At 35.7% G+C, this 20,904-nt stretch overlaps 1 protein-coding gene across 8 annotated transcripts in view; it reads left to right on the plus strand.

The window, feature by feature from the left end:
* LOC121871398 (rho guanine nucleotide exchange factor 7-like) overlaps nt 1-20,578 on the plus strand; it is a 60,143-nt gene extending 39,565 nt beyond the window's left edge. For 7 of the 8 annotated variants that reach the window (XM_042373635.1, XM_042373632.1, XM_042373631.1 and 4 more), the window contains 2 exons: nt 17,473-17,563; nt 19,825-20,578. In XM_042373635.1, the coding sequence (XP_042229569.1) occupies nt 17,473-17,563; nt 19,825-20,002 (269 nt within the window). In that variant the 3' untranslated portion in view covers nt 20,003-20,578. Of the gene's footprint in view, nt 1-5,476; nt 11,788-17,472; nt 17,564-19,824 lie in introns of those variants that run through there. The other variant, XM_042373638.1, reaches the window with a different exon arrangement.
* Nucleotides 20,579-20,904: the final 326 nt, after the last annotated feature.

Consider the following 20,904-nt stretch of genomic DNA (forward strand, 5'->3'; position numbering starts at 1 on the left):
GTTGAATTTCCCTAAAAAAAATCATTGGCTACTTAAGAGACGACAAATTACGTGCCTAAAGATTGTAGGAAGACTCAAAATATATGAAAATACGGTAAGAACAAGGAAAACAAGAGTGAATTTTTCTTTTTTTCAATTCCTTTTCATATGTTTATCATCATTTTTGTTGGGGTATTCTACTGTATAGCTTTCCACCTTCTGACTTTTTGGATATAATGTACTGTACACTTGTCCAGTTATTTATGCATGTTTTTTTTTTAAGGCTACCTTGTCCTTAATAGCTAAAGGGTGATATTACTGTCTGGTTTTTTTTCATATAGATTCTAACTGTTTGTTTAAGTTGTAGAAGTGCAAGAATTATTTATCATCCTGGTGAGTATCATGAGTGGATCAGGAATTACCAACACCTTGCTGTCCCCATGATGGTACTCAACTGTATGGTTGATTGTCTTGCTCTTCTACATCTGGTACAGTAGAAGAAGAAAAACTGCAGCTGGGAGAAATAAACTTGAATAGGGGTACATAATTAGTATCTGTACTGTACTTATATATAAAAGCCAGAAAAATGTTAAACATGTGTAGTTATGCATATAAATTATGTTTTTTTTTTTTACCTGTGATGCAAATTTTGATATAGTGAGGTTGTTTAAACATACATTACCACGATATAAAAAGGCTCCTCAGTAATTTTATTTATTATAGTTTTTTTGTCACTCAGCATTGAACACTTTTTCTCTTTTCATTTCTTCATATTCCATTAATCTTAGTTCAGTACTGTTAACCTTGCTCTTTCATCCTGTCTCTTACTTGTCATATACATTATTAATATATACTATCACCTTTACTTACTCTCTCTTCACCTGCTCTCTTTATGTGTAAAAATAACTTCTGGTCATCTGTTTTGGCTTTTGTGGTCTGGAGTAAAGATATTGTACTGTATTAAGCCTTCAGTAAATTAATTCCATCTAGAACAACATGTGAATGTGCTTGGTGTAGGCTCAGGGCTTTAGGAACCTAGGAAAGCCATATCTTATGCTGGCTAGGGTAGTAACATGAAAATTAGACTTCTTCCCACAGACAAGTCAAACTTTAAAAAAAGAGGCAAGAAATAAACAGCCCTTGTTGAGAAGCAAATAAAATGGATGCCACTCATGTTCAACTCAGCTCAATCGTAAACCAGGGATACATGATTAAATCATTTCTCCATCTGTTCATCAGTTTTGTAAATTTTTTTGTGTTGACAACCTAACTGAACATTAACAGGTGTGGCAAATGGGAATTTGCCTCCTTGTTCTGTCAGTACAAATTGTGATCATGCACTGTGATGCACCGTCTAGTACTGTATATCTTATATTAAAGCTATTTTGATACAGGGTAATTTGTTTTAAGGGACTCACCCCTTGCTGTAATGTGGAATTGTGGCATTGCCTGAGCAGTGTACCGGGGAAGTTGGTTAGGCCTGTATGGAGGATCCACTTTTAATGTTTACTATACAGTATTTCTCTGTGGTGTTGTGTTGTACTAGGGAGATGCTGTGCCTGTAAGATGTGGGGGCTAGACAACCAGCTACTGTAAGTTAGGCTGTAACAGTGTGAGTTATAATCCTGCAAGGGATAAAACGGTTTCTTTTTGCTCATCCAGAGTCCTTGGGCCTTAACCCCAGGTGTCACTCTGAGCTGAATAAAATTGTCTTTCATTGGCCAGATAGAATATTAAATGTGGCATCCCTGTAGTGAGAGTATTAAAGGTATATTCACAATATTTGTGACATAGAGTGAAGGAAGGTCCTAGTTTCTGGATTCCAGGATGGTCACAGTCTGGTATCCTTTGGGCTTTGTGAATTAAATTGTTTATTAAAATATTCCATCATTTTGCTTCTGTGCTACAAGCCATATCAACACTAAAACAGTTCAAAGAGATCACTACTCTAATAGCACCTTTTATAGTCCAGTAGGATTTAGTTTCTTCCCTGTCTTCACCCATATCCACTTCCTATTCAAATTTCTTTCTTCCCCGGAACAGAGGATGCATAGAGATGCAATTTTTAACCCTTTCTCTCAGCATTATTAGTTATATGCGGATTTTCTTGTTTTTTCTTGTTTGGTTTTGGTGAAGGTTTGGGTAATGTTGTGAGTAAGATAATTCCTGGATTTATTGGTTGTTACTGTTTTACCAGATGGTGCTGATGTTTATTTATATCAGAGTCCTGCAAGGTGTTCCTTGTTGGAGGAGTAATAAACTCCTCATTCTGGAAGTGTCCAGAATTTTGAGCTCTGACTTTGTCAGTAGAAGACCCATGGAACATCAGCAATCTGCACATGCTAAGGAAGATCTTGTGGTTCTTTATGCTCACTGAATATAACATGTTCTTTCCTAGGAGGTGCATAGTTGTGCAGTCCTTGGATCAGTTTGTTTCACCTCCTCCCAATTATTTTAGCTGGCTTTGGTATTTATGAATCATCCCAGACATCCTTGGGACATGGGATTGATGCTTAAATCCCTGTTTAGAACGAAGGGTGTGGATAAAGTGACTGTAGTTGTCCTCCACCTTCAGGTTTTCTGCTGGCATCAGTAGGAAGTGTGTCCTAGGTATGATTGAGCTGAATGGGTCACACACTCGCTGTATGATCTGACTCCTCAGCAACTGCGGCTTCTTTCCAACCTCTTTTTAAGAGTTGAAGTTCCTTGTGATGAGAAGGCTTATCTTCAGCTCATTGCCTTGGCCATTGTTGGTTAAGGCTTTCATGGGTTCCTTAAGTCAATGGTGGGCACATTCATAAGTCAGACTATGGAGGCTCCACTATAAACCAGGGTTTTAAGATCGATCACAAACACTGTCAAGAGTTTTTGTTATATTTAATGTTGGTTTACTTTATTTTCTTAGTCCAGTACAGTATATGTTTTAAGGATAAAAAACAGTTCATTCATACTTTATCTCATTGTTGTGAAAATATAATGCCTTTTTTTTGTCTTTTGATGTCATTATAATTTAATTACAAAAATATAAGATTGTTGCTCATTCATAATTTATCTCATTATTATAAGATGTGAATGCCTGTTTTTATCTGTTTACTTGTCATTTCTTTCTCCTTTTGGTTTTAAGTTCCAAAGTTTCCTCACCTTCTTACCATCATCAGTGTTAATTCTTCCTGTTTGTAACCCATTGGTGTTTTTCTTTGAAAAATTGTGTTAAAAATCTTCATAAAATCTTTCTAAGAGTACAGTATGTTCTTAAAAGTGGATTTCAGTATAACTCTTCCGTGTACTTCCTTGTGTTGGTCAGGAATAAAAGTGTCATTCCAACACAGTATTAAATTTTAGACAGCTGTCAGACCACTCTACTTATGTAAGAAATTTATGAAAAAATACTTGTAATTGTAAGATTTTGAAATGGAAACTTTTACTTCAGATACAGACACACATGAGTATAGGATTAGTGGTTGAAATGTAATATTTGTGGTGTGACCTACAAGACCTGGAGACAGCACCTCGAGATATGCCTGTCGGTACAAAGCCAATGCAACTTAGCCATATTTTTTAACGTGATTCTTGAATTTATGATTATGATGACTGGCACACAGTGCTGTGATGCACCTCATCCTCACTCTTATAGTAAAGTATAGCTACTAAAATTATTAGCATCATGGTGATTGAGGATTCCTGTGTACATGGATGTGTGCTAGTGTGTATGCATGCACTGGACTTACACCATGCAAACAAATTTAACTACAAGATGATTCTTCATAAGTAAAATAATTATCCGGTAGTATGTTTTGTAGTAATATGAGGTGAGGGGTCATCTTTTGTGTAACCAGAAGTAGCTATTAAGTATATCTGCACTATAGGTAGCCGGGTAGTGTTTTATTACCTCGGGGAGCTGGTAACCGTCTTGCTAGCTGTTCCCATCCTGTGGGTTGGCATTAGGAAAGGCCATAAAATTTTCCTTCATGCTTGCAGGTAATCATGGCTAACCATGCAAATGTGAAAAATGGCTTTAAATGTTTTTTATTATGAATAGGTGGTCCACAAAAACTGGTTCTTAGTTACATTCACAGAAACAAAATTTATTTTAAGTTGTGAGAGCTGACCAGACTTCCATGACCATAATCTTGACACTTTTGAGTTGATTGTCTGAGTAGGTAAATATTTGAATGTACAGGTATGTAAATGAACATGAGATAAATTATCTCCCTGGGACTTCATGCACCTCCATCTTTTTCTAGAGTTTTTTTGGCCAGTAACCTTATCTTATGGTATTTGCGAACTTAAATGAAACAAAAGCAATTCTCATTTTGATACTTGATTGTGCATGGATATATTCAGAATGATAAAAACAATGATTGAAATTGGGATAAGTGAAAAGAACTTGAATATCTTTATTTTGTGTGAAACAAAGCGGAAGGCCAAAGGAGATACCGTATGAGTTGAGAGCTCGGGATGTAAAATTAAGAGTGTATGTGAGAGAAATAGTAAGAGCAAATGAAGGTGTGGTGGTGTTGCCTAGTGATGAAATACGGAATTGTATGATAGAAAATAAAGGTGGTTACTTTTAGAATATTATGGGTCATATGAGTTGTATTGAGTACATATGCACCAGAGATTGAGAAGAACAAGAAGTAAAGAGAAGTTATAAGAAATCTAAATAACTGTATTGAAAGACTGATGAAGGATTTAAATGCAAGAGTTAGTGTCAAGGAAATGGACGGGGAATATGTGGCGTCAGGAATAAACAGAAATTGAGTTTTTGATTAAAATGTGTACTGAGAGAAGTAGACAGTTCAGAAAGATCAAAATACATAATCATATAGAAGGATGAAATGTGATTGACATGAATTTACTATGATGGGAGGCACATTCATGGTAAAAACAAAATTCATAATAAATGGAAAGTTCATGGTGAAGATTCAGAAGTTAGAAGATTATAAAAGTTGATGAGTGAGGAAAGAGAAAGTATCTGAAAGATTTAAAGAGAGTAAGACAAAATAGGCACTTGTAAAGAATGGGAACAGTGTGAGGTGTAACTGAGGTCTGTGGATACAAGAAAATAGGTCAGAAAAACAAGGAGAGAATGATAGTATGAGGGGTTAGCAGTGTTGATTAAGGAGGAGTTAGCATAAGAAGTTCAGGGACATTAGAAGACTTACAGTGAGAATGATGGAAGAGCAGGTGAAAAATAGGGTATAAATCTTATTGCTAGGTTTTACATATCTTTTATAGCAGTAAGAAGGAATGAATACCAGCAAATGAAAGGAATGTGTACTGGTATGTGTGTGTGTTTGCTTTTATTTCCGTTCGCCCTCCATCTCTAAGGAAAAGGCATGAAAGAGTAGGGAAAATAATATACAGTATAAGAAATGCATTTGATGGTTTTCTCAAATGAATTTTGTTCCATTTCTTTGGCTCTGTCTTGTGGTGGTTGGTCTTATTCTTTTCTGTCATGTCCTCTCCTCTCTTTCCATTCCTTCCGTGGACTCAGTTGACTTGGGCCAGGTGAGTCGTACATGTGGCAGTGGGGGGCTGGACTGCCGAGTCGGCCAGCACCAACACCAGCAGCCCCCCCACTCCCCACCCTCGCTTTCCCCATTTGGAGAACTTCGGCTGAACAAAGGCCAGCGGTCCAACTGGTGCTGTGGTTTGGCCATAAAGGCAATCAAGAAAAATATTGATTTTGATTGTTGAGATTTTTTCTTTTTAATCTATTGAAGAAGGATGTGACGCTGTGAATGGTTGTATGCATCAAATTGTGGGTGAAGAAGATGTAAATCAGTAGATAACCCAAGACTTTTATCCAGATGGTTTGTAGATGTAATCCCCTGATGATGATATTCTTGCTTGCATTTGTTTTCCAGACTTAGAAAATGTCTGATTAAGTTTGAATTGCAATGTACTGTAATATAATTTGTAGATTATGTATATTTTAATTTGTAGATTATACAGTATATATTTGAACAAATTCAACACCCTAAACTATTTGTTTGTAGAAAGATCTCATTTTTGTATGTACAGTACATAGTTTTTATATTAGAATTAACAGACCCAGGAAGTTGGTCACAGAATATTGATAAAAGAAAACTACTGTACCTAGTAATGTAAACCTATTTAAGAAGCTTTACAAACATCAGTATTAATCAGAATATTTTTGTATATTGTTCTTTACTCCCTCTCCCCATAGATTTGTACCTATTTGAGGTAAAGTACCGTATAGTGTTGAGTAGATGGAACGGATCTTTCCTTAATAACTGCAGTGATGAAGAGTAATTCTTGAACTCGGTTATATTTAATAAAGTACATGAGGGGGGTATTAGTCAGCTAATACTGTATTGTTATTTTTTTTAATAACTTGAAGAGTGATTCCTGAAATGAAGTAAATAATATATAAAGTGTACAATACATTAGACAACTATTGTTTATTAAGCTATTGCATTTCTCCATCTTAGGGTAATGGGGTGTTGCAAACCCATATTATATTATTTCTTATTGTTTTTTGTACTGCAACTTTTATTATTTTTCTATTGGTTAACTCATATACCAGAATAACCAGGTACTGTATGTATGGGTACTGTTTGGCTTCATGGGCAGATGCAACAGTTCTCTAATTAATCCTTCTGTAGATTGATATCACATGGAAGGTAGAGAGATCATTGTATTGTTCCTATTTTCTCATGTTTCTCTGGATGCATGACTGCCCACTGATTTACTATATGTAGACAAGTCTTTATAAAAGTTTTCTTGATTTAAGTATCAGTTTTTCTTTGCTTATAACATGAATGTGTTTAAGTGGAGAAAATGTTTAATCTATTTTTTTGTGGAGTTTGCTGCACGTTTAAACCACTCAGGTTATTCTTTTCATTTTAGGAGTTTAGGTTTGATGTGCTTAAGTGCCTCTTGTGTATTTGGGTTACTACATATATCAAACTTCTTGATACCTGAGCTGTGCTGAGGAAGCTTTATTACTAGATTATTACAACCAACATTATCTGTTATGATTCCATTTAAAGAAATATATCTGTCAATTTGTCCCCAAATCATATAAAACATATTTTACTAGAGCCCCTTCTTTTGTTTTTCCAAGATAATATATACAGTACATACAAGTTTTTCACCTTCTCACTGATGAATTCAGTCCCAAGATTCCAGATAAAGAGGTTAGCTCAAGTTAAGGTAGATTGGCACAAGTGACTTACTAAATACTTGTTTTAATGATCTAATGCTGTTTGTTGATTTTTTCTATGACTGATATACTATGAGAACATTTGTGTTCTATACACTGTTTTGAATGGCATTTTTTGGATAATGATATTTGGAAGATGATAATGCCAGGTGAACTCATGATGATGTCCATTCCATTTCTTAGCCAGATGTAAGGTGCAGCAGTAACATAAGAGTGAATAATACGACCAAGCAAAGTTCATGTTAGATTCGTTGTATTTTACTATGGGAGGTGCTAACTGTTCAGGAGAGAGTAGAATCCCTGTTGGGATAAGTCTGGGATGGTTGGCTTTAGCTGTACTGTCTTTGTAAATACAGCAATGAATGTACAGTACAGTATTTCCACACAGCTTGACTTCTATCGTTTATACACTTGTCATCAATATATAGTTATGGGTTTGGAAGTTAAAAGCTCATGGGCATCTGTGTTTTGGGCCCAATTTTACAAGGATCCAAACAGACAAACTTATATCTGCTCATTATTTCCTGATGCCTGGTAATGAAACTGACATCTTAACAGTAAATGTGTCATACACATGATTAGAGCTGTTAACCCCATGTGTATGGGGTTCTCTCTGAGGCGAGTAAAATTTGTCTGGCATTAGCCGAATCAAATACAATATTAAAAGGGATGTCCTTGTAGTGAAGGGATTAAAACAAAAGAAATATAATTTATAGCCAAGTTCCTGATATTGGCAACTCAGGTAAAGCCAGACAAGTCTGTCTGTTCTACATTTTGTATGCATCAATAACTGTTGGACCAATGAAGGAAGTCTGATGATAATGTTTTTTAAGGCTTATGTCAACAGAATGGTGTGTTACAGACATCTCCCAGGTCCTATAATGAAGGTCAAGGTTACATGGGGTTAAAGGTCAAAAGTGGGTGCTCTTTTGTCAGCTCTCTAATTCTGGAGAGCATCCACAAGTTTTATTGTTTATTTTGTTGCCCAAATTGAAGCCCTTTACAGACTTAAGAATGTGTAAAATTTTGCAACTGGGGATATTACAAGTTTGTCTATAACACATCCTCACTTCTGGTGATTCTCATATTTTCCCTTCTGATCTTTCTTCAAAACTGAAGAAACATTCTTTCTTTTCAAAATTGTCTGATATCTCAGCATCCCATCTTCATTGAAAATTTAATCCATACATTATGAATTCTGAATTTGAATAGCCATAACACCTTTTAACATGCCTGCAAACAGTCATACAGTGGAGTCATGATAATTCACAAAATACAAATTCACAGTCATAAATTCGTGGGTTCCTCTAATACGACCACTTTTTTCTTTTTCTTTTTTTTTTTCGTGGTGAAATATTCATAATTTGCAGCTGAGTGGTGGCTGCCACAGTGTTTGTTTATATAAGCAATCATAAAAGTTGTTGTGGGAATATCATTTCAATGCTCTGATATGACTTAGAAAAAAAAAATAACAGTTTACAGTAGAGCCCCGGTTATCTGGAGCCCGAGTAACTGCCACAAAAATGAAATACAGTGTCATAATAATAGTAATAATAATAAAAATAAAACTTCCTCCAAAATCAACTGGAATCGTAAGTTTGAATACCATGCGTAACGGGCATGAGCTGCCATATTTATTGCTATTATAAACAATACAATCGATACATAGTGTAACATAAAATACAATACCACATATTGTATGTACAAAAAATAGCTCCTTCCACACTCAAACCATCCTCTGGGGCTACATGACACAGTTTAGCCAGGCAGTCACCCAGCTGCCTCAGATATGTGGCTGCTGCACTGCAGTGTGTGTATGCCATGACACCACATTGGTAGAGAGTGCCTCCACACGTATAGTACACACCCAAGCTGTTCATTTTTCTTATTCTATCTAGTTTTATATGATATTTTCTTTATTTCTAGGCCTCATAGAATGGAATAAGTGTTGAGGAAGTCTGTGTTTCTGAGACATGAATTTGCTAGGTCAGCCTGTAGCACTGTACATTGTAGGATTTATTGGGGGATCCAAAACGTGAGGCTTAATTAACCGGAAAGTCTCTCAATTTCCATAGGTACCAGATAACTGGGGTTCTACTGTAATATGAATATTATTTCAGTGCTGTATTGTGACTTAGTAATATATATATACATATACAGTAAAATATAAAATAAAACAATAAAAAAGATAAATTAAAAGTGGGAAGTGCGTTGATATTTTTTTGGATCACTGACATGATTATATGATACTGAATTTTGCTTTCTATTGAAGATTACATTAAGTTTATAATTCAATATATACTATACTTATGTAGCCATTTGCCGTGCTGTTACTTTCCAACAATTTGATTCATTCTGTGACAACCAGCTGAACCATAGAACAGTTTAAGTTCTTGTAGTTCTGTAATTAAATTTTGATGAAATTTGGGCAGTTCACGTTGATATATTATGTAAAGTGTGAAGGTTTGTTGAGCACAAGGATGCTTACGTCACATGAAATGAGGATAATCGTGCGAATAAACCATAAAAGTCAACTGTCATTTCTGCCAGATAAGGATAACTTTGTAATTGCCTGTAACATAAAAATGACTTCTTCAGTTTGCTGATAATTTTAAGAAGTTGTTTAATGTCATTACTTAACCAAACTCTGTCTGAATTTGGATCAGATTGATTGATTAGTTATTGGAAAAAAGATACAAATTTTTATTCCAGTACAGGTACATGTACTGTATTATTATTTTGTAATTATTACCACCACCTGTGATGTGTATGTGTGATATATTGTATACTGCTATACTGTATATAGTAATACACCGGTTTATGTCACTTAGTTTATACCACGACCTTATTTACATTGCGTCTAACCCACTTAAGTTATCGACAGCAATCATCATTTCTGTATCCTTTCACACATACGGTCGTGTACAGTTGGCATCACAGAAAGTGAGAAAATTTGTGGCCTATGGAGACATCTGGCATCTCCTTGAGGTAGTAGATAGTATTTTTTCATGAATGAATCACTCCACTTTGTCAGGTCGGAGTGATTCATTCATTTATTAATGTATTCTGAAAGTGTTAGTGTCATGTGAATGTGCACATTTACTTTTGTGCTTTTTTAAGGCAATGATTATATTCTGTAGTTTTAGGCAGGATTTGGAAGGGACATTTTTATCTAATGAGTTTTTTCCATTAGTGTTGTATTTTTAATGTTCAAATTCATATAGCTTGTAAAGCAGTACAGGTCCTTATTTGTTATTATTGTATTAAGAATTGTACTTAAAAGTGGATATATGGAGAGAAAGTTGTAAGCCTAGTGTAATCTGTTTAGACAACCTTGTGTTGGAATATTGACCTGGGTCATGATCAAAACATGTGTGACCAAGTGCAGGAAACTCATTCTAACCTGGACTCGCTTAATCCAGATCCCATCACAAACCTGACTGGGGTCTATCACTGGATGTATCCCCAACCCAGAAAAACACATCCAAAATCCAGTTAGTATGGGAGAAATTTCATGTAAGTGGGGGCTGCCACTGAGGTCGAGATGTTTACTGAGGAACACTAAAGTGAAGTGTCTAGGAAATATAAAGTTAAGTGTCTAGGAAATATAAATAGCAGGCACTCCCCGGGTTACGAATTTGTTCCATTCCTGGGGACGTTCTTAAGTAAAAATTGTACCCAGGTCGAAACACATGCTATGTGCATACTGTATACTGTACAGAACTTTGTGTAAAATCCCACTATATCATAGCCTAAGTCCTTATATAAATCTAAAATCACTTAATTTAAGAGAAAAAAAGAAATAGGATGACAAAATACAGTGAATGAATGTAAATATAGTAAGTCTTCAGGTACATAAAATACTGCAAAATTATAGTTTAATCTCGTTCATATCCGTGGATGTTCGAAAGTCGGACGTTCGTAACCCTGGGATTGCCTGTAGTGCACACCTTCAGTGGCGTTCATTGTGAGTGTAGTACAATCACTTCCTGCCTCAACTGCTTCATCTCCAAGATTCAACTGCCTCATTAGAAGTTAATAGCAGAAGGGATACAGGAATACTTTGCTATTTACTGTACAACCTCACTTATCCACAATTGATCCCCCTGTATTTTAATACCCTTATTCGATATTCGCAAATGAAAAATTACGATACGCTACGGCAATATTTAAAACCAGGTGGACTACCCGCAGCTCTTATATACCGTTGTAAGGCCCGCTTCACACGAGTGGGTTTTTATTTTCGTGGATAGAGACATACGTGGTTTTGTAATTAATGAAGTTCAACAGGACCGTCCACACGGTGCACACATGCAGGAGACGCTCACCCCACGCCTGTACCTGTACTTCCAAATAGTGGTGTGAAAAAATACACCGTGCATTCTAGAATTTTTCATTTGGCAATGTAAATGCTAGTTTAAATGTTAACACACATTTACAGTCGTCGTACACACATACACACACTCACTCACGCAGAGTGTTCTTTTGCATTGTTTTTGTAGTTACAATCAACCCTCGCTTTACACGGACCCACATTCCGCGTTTCCACGTTTACGCGGTACCCTGCCGAAACAGGAATGCTCACATTCCGCAGTGCGTGTACCCCTTTACGCGGAGAGCGGCTGGCGAGCCGCGGCATTTTTGGATTCAAACCTCCCGCCATCCGCCATGTTGTGTAAGCGGCGCGAGCATGGTGCGCACAAGGTCGCCCAGTCATCAAAACATTACCGAGTTCTTCACCCGCCACCCACCACAGCCGGCCCAAGTCGGTGATAGTGATAATTATAGTGAGGATATGGACTTATATGGACTTTGAGGGGTTTGACAAAGAGGCCCTGCAAGCCTCTGTGGTGGATAGTGATACAATTGATACAAGTGATACAGGTGAGGGCCAATAATCTGCCCTCTGCCTCGGAACCAACCGCCCATCCCCGTGTGCCCAGCCATCTTTTCTACTAATGTAAGTGTTAAAAAACCTAATATTATTGATATTTCTCTTAATTATTAATTGTGTGTGCATACCATCATAAAGTTAAGATAATATTTTTACTACAACATAGTTGTGTGTCGTCAAAAAGTGGAGTTTGGGGGTCGGCCCGGTCTCTATTTCAATTAATCCCATACGTTATGTTGTTCACTTTACGCCTTTCTCACTTTCCGCGGTACCCTGTGGGTTGAATTAACCGCGTAAAGTGAGGGTTGACTGTACTTTATTGCATTATATGGAGTATACCTGTACATTATATTGAAAAAGATAAATATTAAATTAAGAAATATGAAGAGCATAGGTGTGTATATGTATGAAATGAATATGTGTGTTGACTTGACAGGTTGCCAACTTAGATTGTCCCTGTAGCTACATCCCCCTAGCGCTCCTTCTACCAGGCAATGCTGTTAGTGCTATTTTTGTTCAATCTAGAATGTGACGTCTAGCTTTATACCTAGGTATGTAAATGCCTAGCATTAACTCGCCAGGCCAACAGACGGGCAATTAAAACATCTAATAATTACTTAAATATGTAATATTAGGAGGACACGGTCGCTACTTGGCATTTAATTGCAATTCTCAAAACCCCCTCCCGCACCCTCCATCACACGCATTGCTACCGTCATCTTCTTGCCTGGCGAATCGGCTGTAAATACGCACAAAGAAGGCTCCGCTAATTTGTGTTGTAATAGCTGAAATACTAAGTGCCACGAGGATTTTATATTTGGTATTTATACATCTTAGCACGGTGAGGAAATCGAGTGACTTTTATTTTGTTTATGTCTCTCAGATATTGTGTTTGGGGCAATTTTTTAAACGGTCTGGTCAAGCATGGCGATCATATCTTAAGGGATACCTGCATGTACTACATTATACACGCAACACTAGAACCTAATAGCCTCGGATAATGAGGAGTGTATATCAAAAAAATATTTTGGAAGTTGGTGGCTGGATACGCATCCCCCCTATTTACATTAATTCTTATGGGAAAAATTGCCCGATATTCGCAAATTCATTATCCGCAATGACTTAGGAATACATCCCTTGTGATAACCTGGGCATTCCGGTACAGTATTTGATCATTACCTGTACTATGTGTTTCTATATTTTTAAACAGACATATTATAGTGCAGAAAAATGTATACAGTACCAACTGAAGCACTCTTCTATGAGCAAAAATATTTATGGTGAGCAAAGAAGTGTAGAAACTTAACCACAGCATCTGTTCTAATTGTCTTCAAAAGTTGAATTTGGTACCATAATAATCCTAAAAAAAAAACTATGATACAGACAATCAAATGGAGATATTTTGGGGGTGTGAGGGTCGATTGGGGCCGAGTGTAACAGCCGAGATAGCATACACTGCTGCAAGAAATCGTATGAGAGCTCCTGGCAACACAAGTCCCTCAGTAACTTGCCGAGTACTGTTCATTTGTACCGAGAGTGAACACCAAGCTTCGAGAGGTAAAAAAAAAACATTCATATGGCATATAAAAACCCAAAGGGTGTTCAGACTAAAAATTTGAATAGTTCTGGTGTTTTTAGGTACCTTGCAATATAGACAATAGACACTCCACCCAACCCGAAAATTCAGTCAAATCTGGCAGGTTTCACACCCCCTAAATTAGTCTCGATTAGAGGAAGTTTACTGCAGTTGTAACATACACACATGGAGTAAGTTTTTGAGGGTTTTAAACTGAAATTTTAGACTTTGGCTTACTTAGATGTATGTATGTATGTATGTGCCTTTTCTCAGAGTCTGTGATCATTACTCATACAGTACTATAATTTCAAACACTTAGCAGTTCATAAACATAACAGGACCCTTTTGCTATGTTTTGAAAATATCTTTACTGTACTGTATTTTGCTCAGTTGGTTTTTGGTAATTAAAGAAAGCTATTGGCAAAACTCATCATATCACAATGGATAATACTGGATACTTATGATTATCTGATTTTTAAGTCGAGACAAAAACTTTTTATTATTTTACTATCAAGAATGAAAGGTCCAAAACTGTTTGTTTGTTTTGTTAAGTCCAAAATTTTCTTGATTAGTTTGAACTGTTTCAAATGATTACCGAGTCTTCAAAGTTGATAATACAAACTTAGAAATAAATTGTTTGTGTAGTCTGTGAAAAGGAGATTTAAAAGTAAGCTATATTTATTATGTTTGTGTGTTGTAAAGGCTAAGGACATGAAAGAATGGTACATCTTTAATTTTTGGTATTCATTGTTTTAAAGAGTACCAAATGTGGTCAGTGGTATTAAAGAAATAATATCAGTGCTTTACAAAGAATATTTTTATTGTGAAATAGTGTCTTGATAACTTAAGACACAGCAGGCGGTCAAAACTAAAACTCAATGGAAGACTTCAGATATTAGCCTTACACTGTTAATTATAAGATAAGTGTAATCAACAGCCTGGAACTTGTATTAGTTCAAATTACACTGCAGAGCTGGGCTGTACTGTAGTGGTTTACCAAACATGAACCAGTATTTCTTTTTCCTCCTAATAAAAGGTAATAATACTTATCTTCCAGTTTCAGTTTGTTCAAAACAATTATATATTACTGTATTGTATTCCATAGGTAATAACTTGCTATATTTTTTAATTCCTATGCCAGAAACTCTCAATGTTCTCAGGGGAAGAGTTCTAAGTTTGGACAGACTTCCTATTTATATTAGGATACTTCCTTGTTTTCCTGTCCTCTGTTTTATGAACAGATTATTCACTTCTCAATATTTAAGCTATTTTCCAGCATATTTCTCTTTGGTGATAATAATGCAGAAAAACCCGTGATTTTTGGGCCTTTTAAGATTAGAATAGAGTTTAAACCTGGGACATATGACTCCCACACCATACCAGACGATCCATAGTTGGTTTTCTTTAGAGGATCCTCAAATGGTAATGTGAAGCTCATGTAACTCGTCTCTTTTAGAAGCTCTTGTTACAACTTTTAGCTTTATATAGAAGTTATGGAATTAAAGTCTATGTTGTATCTTCAGTCTTTCCTTATCAGTTATGATTCAACTACATTTAAAGTGTTATGCAGATGTCTGAAATTTCTTGACAGTATGCCATAGGGATAAAAAGGTGAGATACATATACATGTGTTTTCTACTGAAGCCATGTTCACAAAAATTGAAAGCTGTTTGCTTTGAAAAGAAATTTTGCTTATTTTTGGGTATTATGCCAAAGTTTTAAAAGCTAAATTTTAAGATTTTTGCAACGTGGCCCAAGTTTCTTGAATACCTAGATGTCATTACTAGATTCAAAGGTCTTCATCTTTTCACTTTTGATGAATATGGTTTTCATATGTTTGGCATCCTAACAGGTTGTGTGCTTTAGTAATGCATTGGCAAGTTGTTTGTGAGCAATAGCTATTTTTCATTAATCTTTTTCCCAATTTTTCTGTTTTTCTATATTATATAGAAATGAGTTGCTGTGAATGTGATATTGTATAATGATTTTATTAAATGTGTTGACTTTGATTTTTATGTTAGTGATAAATAAAGGACTCAAAGAATAGCGAGTGATGAAGAAGAGAGGATGCTAGTGTTGACTGATTGTATGGGAAATGCACTCAAGTGTTGCAATGAGTTCTGTGCTGCTGAGCAAGTAGGGCAACAACCACCTGGGTGAGAATTATAAATTCACTTAATGGTCATGGTGGTGGAGTAAGTAGACAGCATTATCCCTAATAAGTGTGTTGGAGCTATGGTGATGCAGTGAAGAGGACACCATTTTTGTTAAAAAGTGACCTAGGTTCAAGAGTAGCTTGATAGAGTATGCAAGATTCCACTCTTGGGTGAGAAGGGCCTAAATACAGGTATAAAAATTATATTGGTAAAGTTTGGTGGATGTTACCATTACAGACATAGAATTAATAAGCATAGTAGCAGGGAAGGCTGAGTCATGCTTAAGAAGAGGGATAAACTAAATTCTACATCCAGTTTGATATTCATAGATTTACAAATGATGCTAAAAGGAGGAGGATAGTCACAATCTGTTGTATTACATCCAGTCAATAATAAATGGAAGTTAGTTATACTATAATTTTTTAATTATGCATGCACTGAATCCCGAAAATTCTAATTTAATGAAAACATGAAAATTTGCAAAATTACGAATTGGAAAATTCTTTTTTCAACCAAGCCTACAATGCCTGAATCTGGATGCGGTACCCAGAGAAGAATCTTTGTAATTAATCTGAATCTGGATTCAGTTTATGAGCACAATGGGACAGTTATCTCTTTTGGATTATAATAACAGGTAACAATGACAGGCATGTAAGTGGACTGATGGTAGTGGAGTGTGTTGGCTGTTAGCTGAGAGGAATGTACAGTACAATAAGTACAGTGCAGTGCACATATTTCTGGTCACAGTATTCCACAACACAAAGGAGTGTGAACGTGAATTATTTATCAAAGACTAACATGATTTTTTTGTGATGGTTATACTTCAACTTTCTTTTTCTTTAATAAAGGTTAAGTAACCATTACCACTTCATATACAGAGTATGATGAATATATTAAACAAAATAATGATTTAACCCAGAGACAATGAGAGTATGTACCATTAAGTGATGGAAGTGTTGCACTATTTATAAACAAACATCCACAGTGAATGGAGGAAAGTATGACAGCTGAGTTGACATGTCTGCTACTACAGTACCATTATTCCGTAAGACTGACCTTTTGAATTACCGGTTGACCCGCTCAGTTTTGTTTTTTATTTAAATATTGTTGCATGAGTAAAACAAAGGCTTGTGCTGTGATAGAGTTACTCTCAGATCCCATGTATTACGGGGTTGGTTTGATTTTTTCTGAAGCAATTATTACTGAGCTTCAGTTATCTGATTTAAGTTTTTATTTTCTGCATGTGTACTGACAGTAATGTGCTTTTTATCATCCAAAATTGCTCTGTTGGGCAAGAGCAGACTGTTGTGAAAGGTAAATAAAGATGGATATTTAATATAGACTTAACTTACACTTATTGAATGAATGGACACCTTGTATAAATTTATTTTCAAAATGTTGAACCTTCCTGTTTCTTTTATCTGACTTAATGTTGACTCATACTAACTTTACATCAGGATGCAACATGACATATTTATATATTAATTCAACTTTTTATTATGTAACTAAAGAATATCAGTATGTAGATTTTAGTGACTATACTCTTTATGTTAGTAACTACCGAGTAAATTTTTTTTTAAATTTAGTGGCATATTATTTGGTTTTATATTTATATTAATGTTAAATGATCTTTAACTTTCTTTATGAAAAATTTAATACACTGTATATCTTTCAGCCTTACTGGATAGTCCTCAAGTTTTGATTGCTGAGGAGGAGAAAATCATTGTTGAAGAGACCCATGGCAACCAGGTGGTGATGGAAGAGAAGTGAGTATTGTACAGTATTTTCTTTCTTGTTACTTTGGTGACATCAGTGAATTGTAACTGCAGGCTGTGTTAGTAATGTCTAGCATTATTTTAGTTTTGAAAATAATCATAATTAAATCAGAATTTTATAAAAAACCCTGGTACAGATAATTGCCTCGACTACTAACATTCAACCAGTGGCAAAGTACTACTACAGTCATCTCTTGGTTATCACTCCTAATTGGGACCGCGCCGAGTGCGTGATAACGAAATACGCGATAACGAAAGTACAGAACCTATGGGATTTATTCGAATTGGTTCCAGGCACCCAAGACCCAACCCCAATTTTCCCATTTTACAACCATTTAGACCAGGGGTGTCAAACTCATGGCCCGCGGGCCAAATGTGGCCCTTGGGATGGTCAGGTGTACCCCGCGGGATGACGGTAAAATTTATCATCCCGTGAAATTATGAAAGAAATAGATATAATCCTGTTTATTTAGTAAAATTAATTTTACATACCTAAGATCAGACAAACCCAAATGAAGTATTCCTGGTAAGCCAGGTAAGGCAATGTGTGAAACTGTAAACTTCAATCCTGCAAATATGTGATATAGCACTTGTGTTGGCCCTGAAGAGGGTAACTAACATAAGAATTGGCCCTCAAAAGGTATTGAGTTTGACACCACTGATTTAGACCCACTAAATATACTGTATAGATAATGTTATGGTAAGTATCAGAAAAACACAAAAGCATGGCTTGGTTTATTACAAAGTGATGAAAAGGGTACGCTCAATACTGTAGTCCACAAAACATGTAGCTATGCTTTCTTTATTTGAGTCCCCCGTCTGAGGAGTCCGTTTTCTCATTGCTTCAGGACTCCTGAGTCCTCCGTTTTCTCTCAATCTTAGAGTGCACCCGAGACTTTGTTATTCCTTAGTAAAGATACAGAATTTGAAATTGCAACTGGGGTTGCAATTTTTGAGGCAACTTAGATATGTCTGATTACAGCATATGTGTTATTGTCAATTTGTAGGTGAAAGATTTTATCTTCATTACATGTAGGTGAAGCAAATGGGTAAAAACACCTGGAAGCAACTGCGTGATAACGAAATTCTCGGCTTGAAAAATGCGCTATAACAGCAGGTGTGCAGATTTTGATGGAGGCGTGATAACGAAAATCGCGATAACCAAGTGCGCTATAACCAAGGGATGACTGTACTGTACTAATAATTTAATCCTTGATTGTAATTAGTGGAAGCATTAGGCTTGCTTCTTCCCCACACACATTTTAGTATTTTTATAAGCTCAAGTATGGATGAAAGTTATTCAATATGGTCTTTACTACCAATCACCACAGGTTTTCCTCCTGTATTATTAACATTAGATAAACCAACTGCTCTAATAGTTATTAAGCTGGGTGGGTTCAAAGAAAGGGCACACTGCCTCTTGCTCTCAGCACTCAACCTCTTTTGACACTCTCTTCACAGCAATGGGTTTGTTATTCCAATGTGATTGTGTGCCTCATTTAAAACTGTCATTGACAATAGTACTCGGCTGGGCATGATCCATCCACAACCAAACGAGTAATATCTGCTCATAACTCACGCAACTTGTGCCTGGTAAGCCTGGAAACATTGCCTACTGAGAATTGTGGTGAAGAGGGTGCCCCCCCCCCCCAATAAGAAACACTGGTTCCCCATGAAAACTCATTGACAGACCCAAAATAGAGAAAGTTTTCCCCAGAAATTTTCAAGCCCAATTTCAATTCTGGCTTTTGGAGAGTTCAGGGGATCCAGGATTCCAGCTAATGGAGAGATATATTATATATATATATATATATATATATATATATATATATATATATATATATATATATATATATATATACCAACAAAAAATTTCCTTTTGCCTCTTTGATAATTCTTCATTTGAACCCTTCTTACTCAAGTAAAATTAACTTTATTGGTAACTCTACTGGATCCCCTTGTTCTTTACCAAGTTTTTAGTGACTGTCACCTCCCTCATGTTCTCTATCATAGTTTTGGTCTAACTAGTGACTATCAGATCCCCTCATTCACTTCAAATATTTAGTATAAATTAAAGTCTGGCATTCTATTGGATTGACTAAAGGCCTACTGTCCCATGTGACTTGACTTTCTGATGTGGCAAGGACACATACTCTATAAGGGTGTGGCACACATACCAGTTTGGTCCTTGTTAGAGAAAGTCTGAAAGGTATGACTATTTCCATTTACTGTAAATGTTTTGTTCTTTATAGGAGTCTGGTGGACACTGTGTATGCCCTGAAGGACCAAGTTGCCACACTCCTGCGTGATTATCAATCCTTAAAGAAAGCTTTTGAATTTGAGCAGCAGTCTTCAAGGAATCTCCGTAATATTGTAAAGCACCATATATTACCAGGACGAGATGATATAGTATGGGATGTTGAAGTGTGAATTAGGGATCATATGTGTTATAATTATACCAAAGTGGAGATCATTTATCTGTTAGCAAATTGCTATCTTCACTCATTCACTGGCAATGATAGATGGGTTGATCATATGCTAATGTCCTAAGTTTTATAAGGTAAAGCTAATACTGTACTGTATTAAGAAACTCTGTACAAGTGTTAGTATGTTCCAGTCACAGTTTTGAGAATGGTTCAATTATGGATGCTTAGCTTAATTAGCAAAGGATATTGTGTTACTGGTCACTTCTCCTGGTAGGTCTGATTAACCTATCTTTAAATGTGCGGGTTGCAAGACCACTTTTAGGAAGCAGTGCAAGTTTGATTTTAATTTTTAATGCTGATTCATCGTAAAACAACGGAGTTACATCTGTAAAATCTTAATCTATTAAAAAAAAGTATGTGCACAAGAAGTGTTTCCCTTATGAAGCTGATGACTGCTGGCAACTCTTAAGATAGGAAGTTGTAAAGTTTAGGCATAATTTGGGTTACAATTACAGCAATAACATCTTTCATAAAATTTTCTGTTTTCTTTAATAAAAAAATCTTTTTTCTTTGATGAAAATTTCCAATTTTTGTTGACCAAAATTTCCAATTTTTATGACCAAAATTTCCAATTTTCTTTGATCCAAATTTCCCATTTTGTGATCAAAAATACTCATTGTGGTAAATTAACTGTTTTCTATTATAAAAATTTGCCATTTTCTTTGCTAAAAATTTCCAGTTTTCTGTGATAAAACATCCCATTTTCTGTTATCAAAATTTCTCGTTTTATGTGACCAAAATCTCCCATTTTCTAAGGTCAAAACTTCCCACTTTATTTTTTGAAATTTGCCATTTTCTACAAGCAAAATTTCCCATGTTCTTTTATTTAAATTTCCCGATTTCTTT

The sequence above is a fragment of the Homarus americanus genome, unplaced genomic scaffold, assembly GCF_018991925.1.
Source record: "Homarus americanus isolate GMGI-L3 unplaced genomic scaffold, GMGI_Hamer_2.0 scaffold45698, whole genome shotgun sequence".
NCBI lineage: Eukaryota > Metazoa > Arthropoda > Malacostraca > Decapoda > Nephropidae > Homarus > Homarus americanus.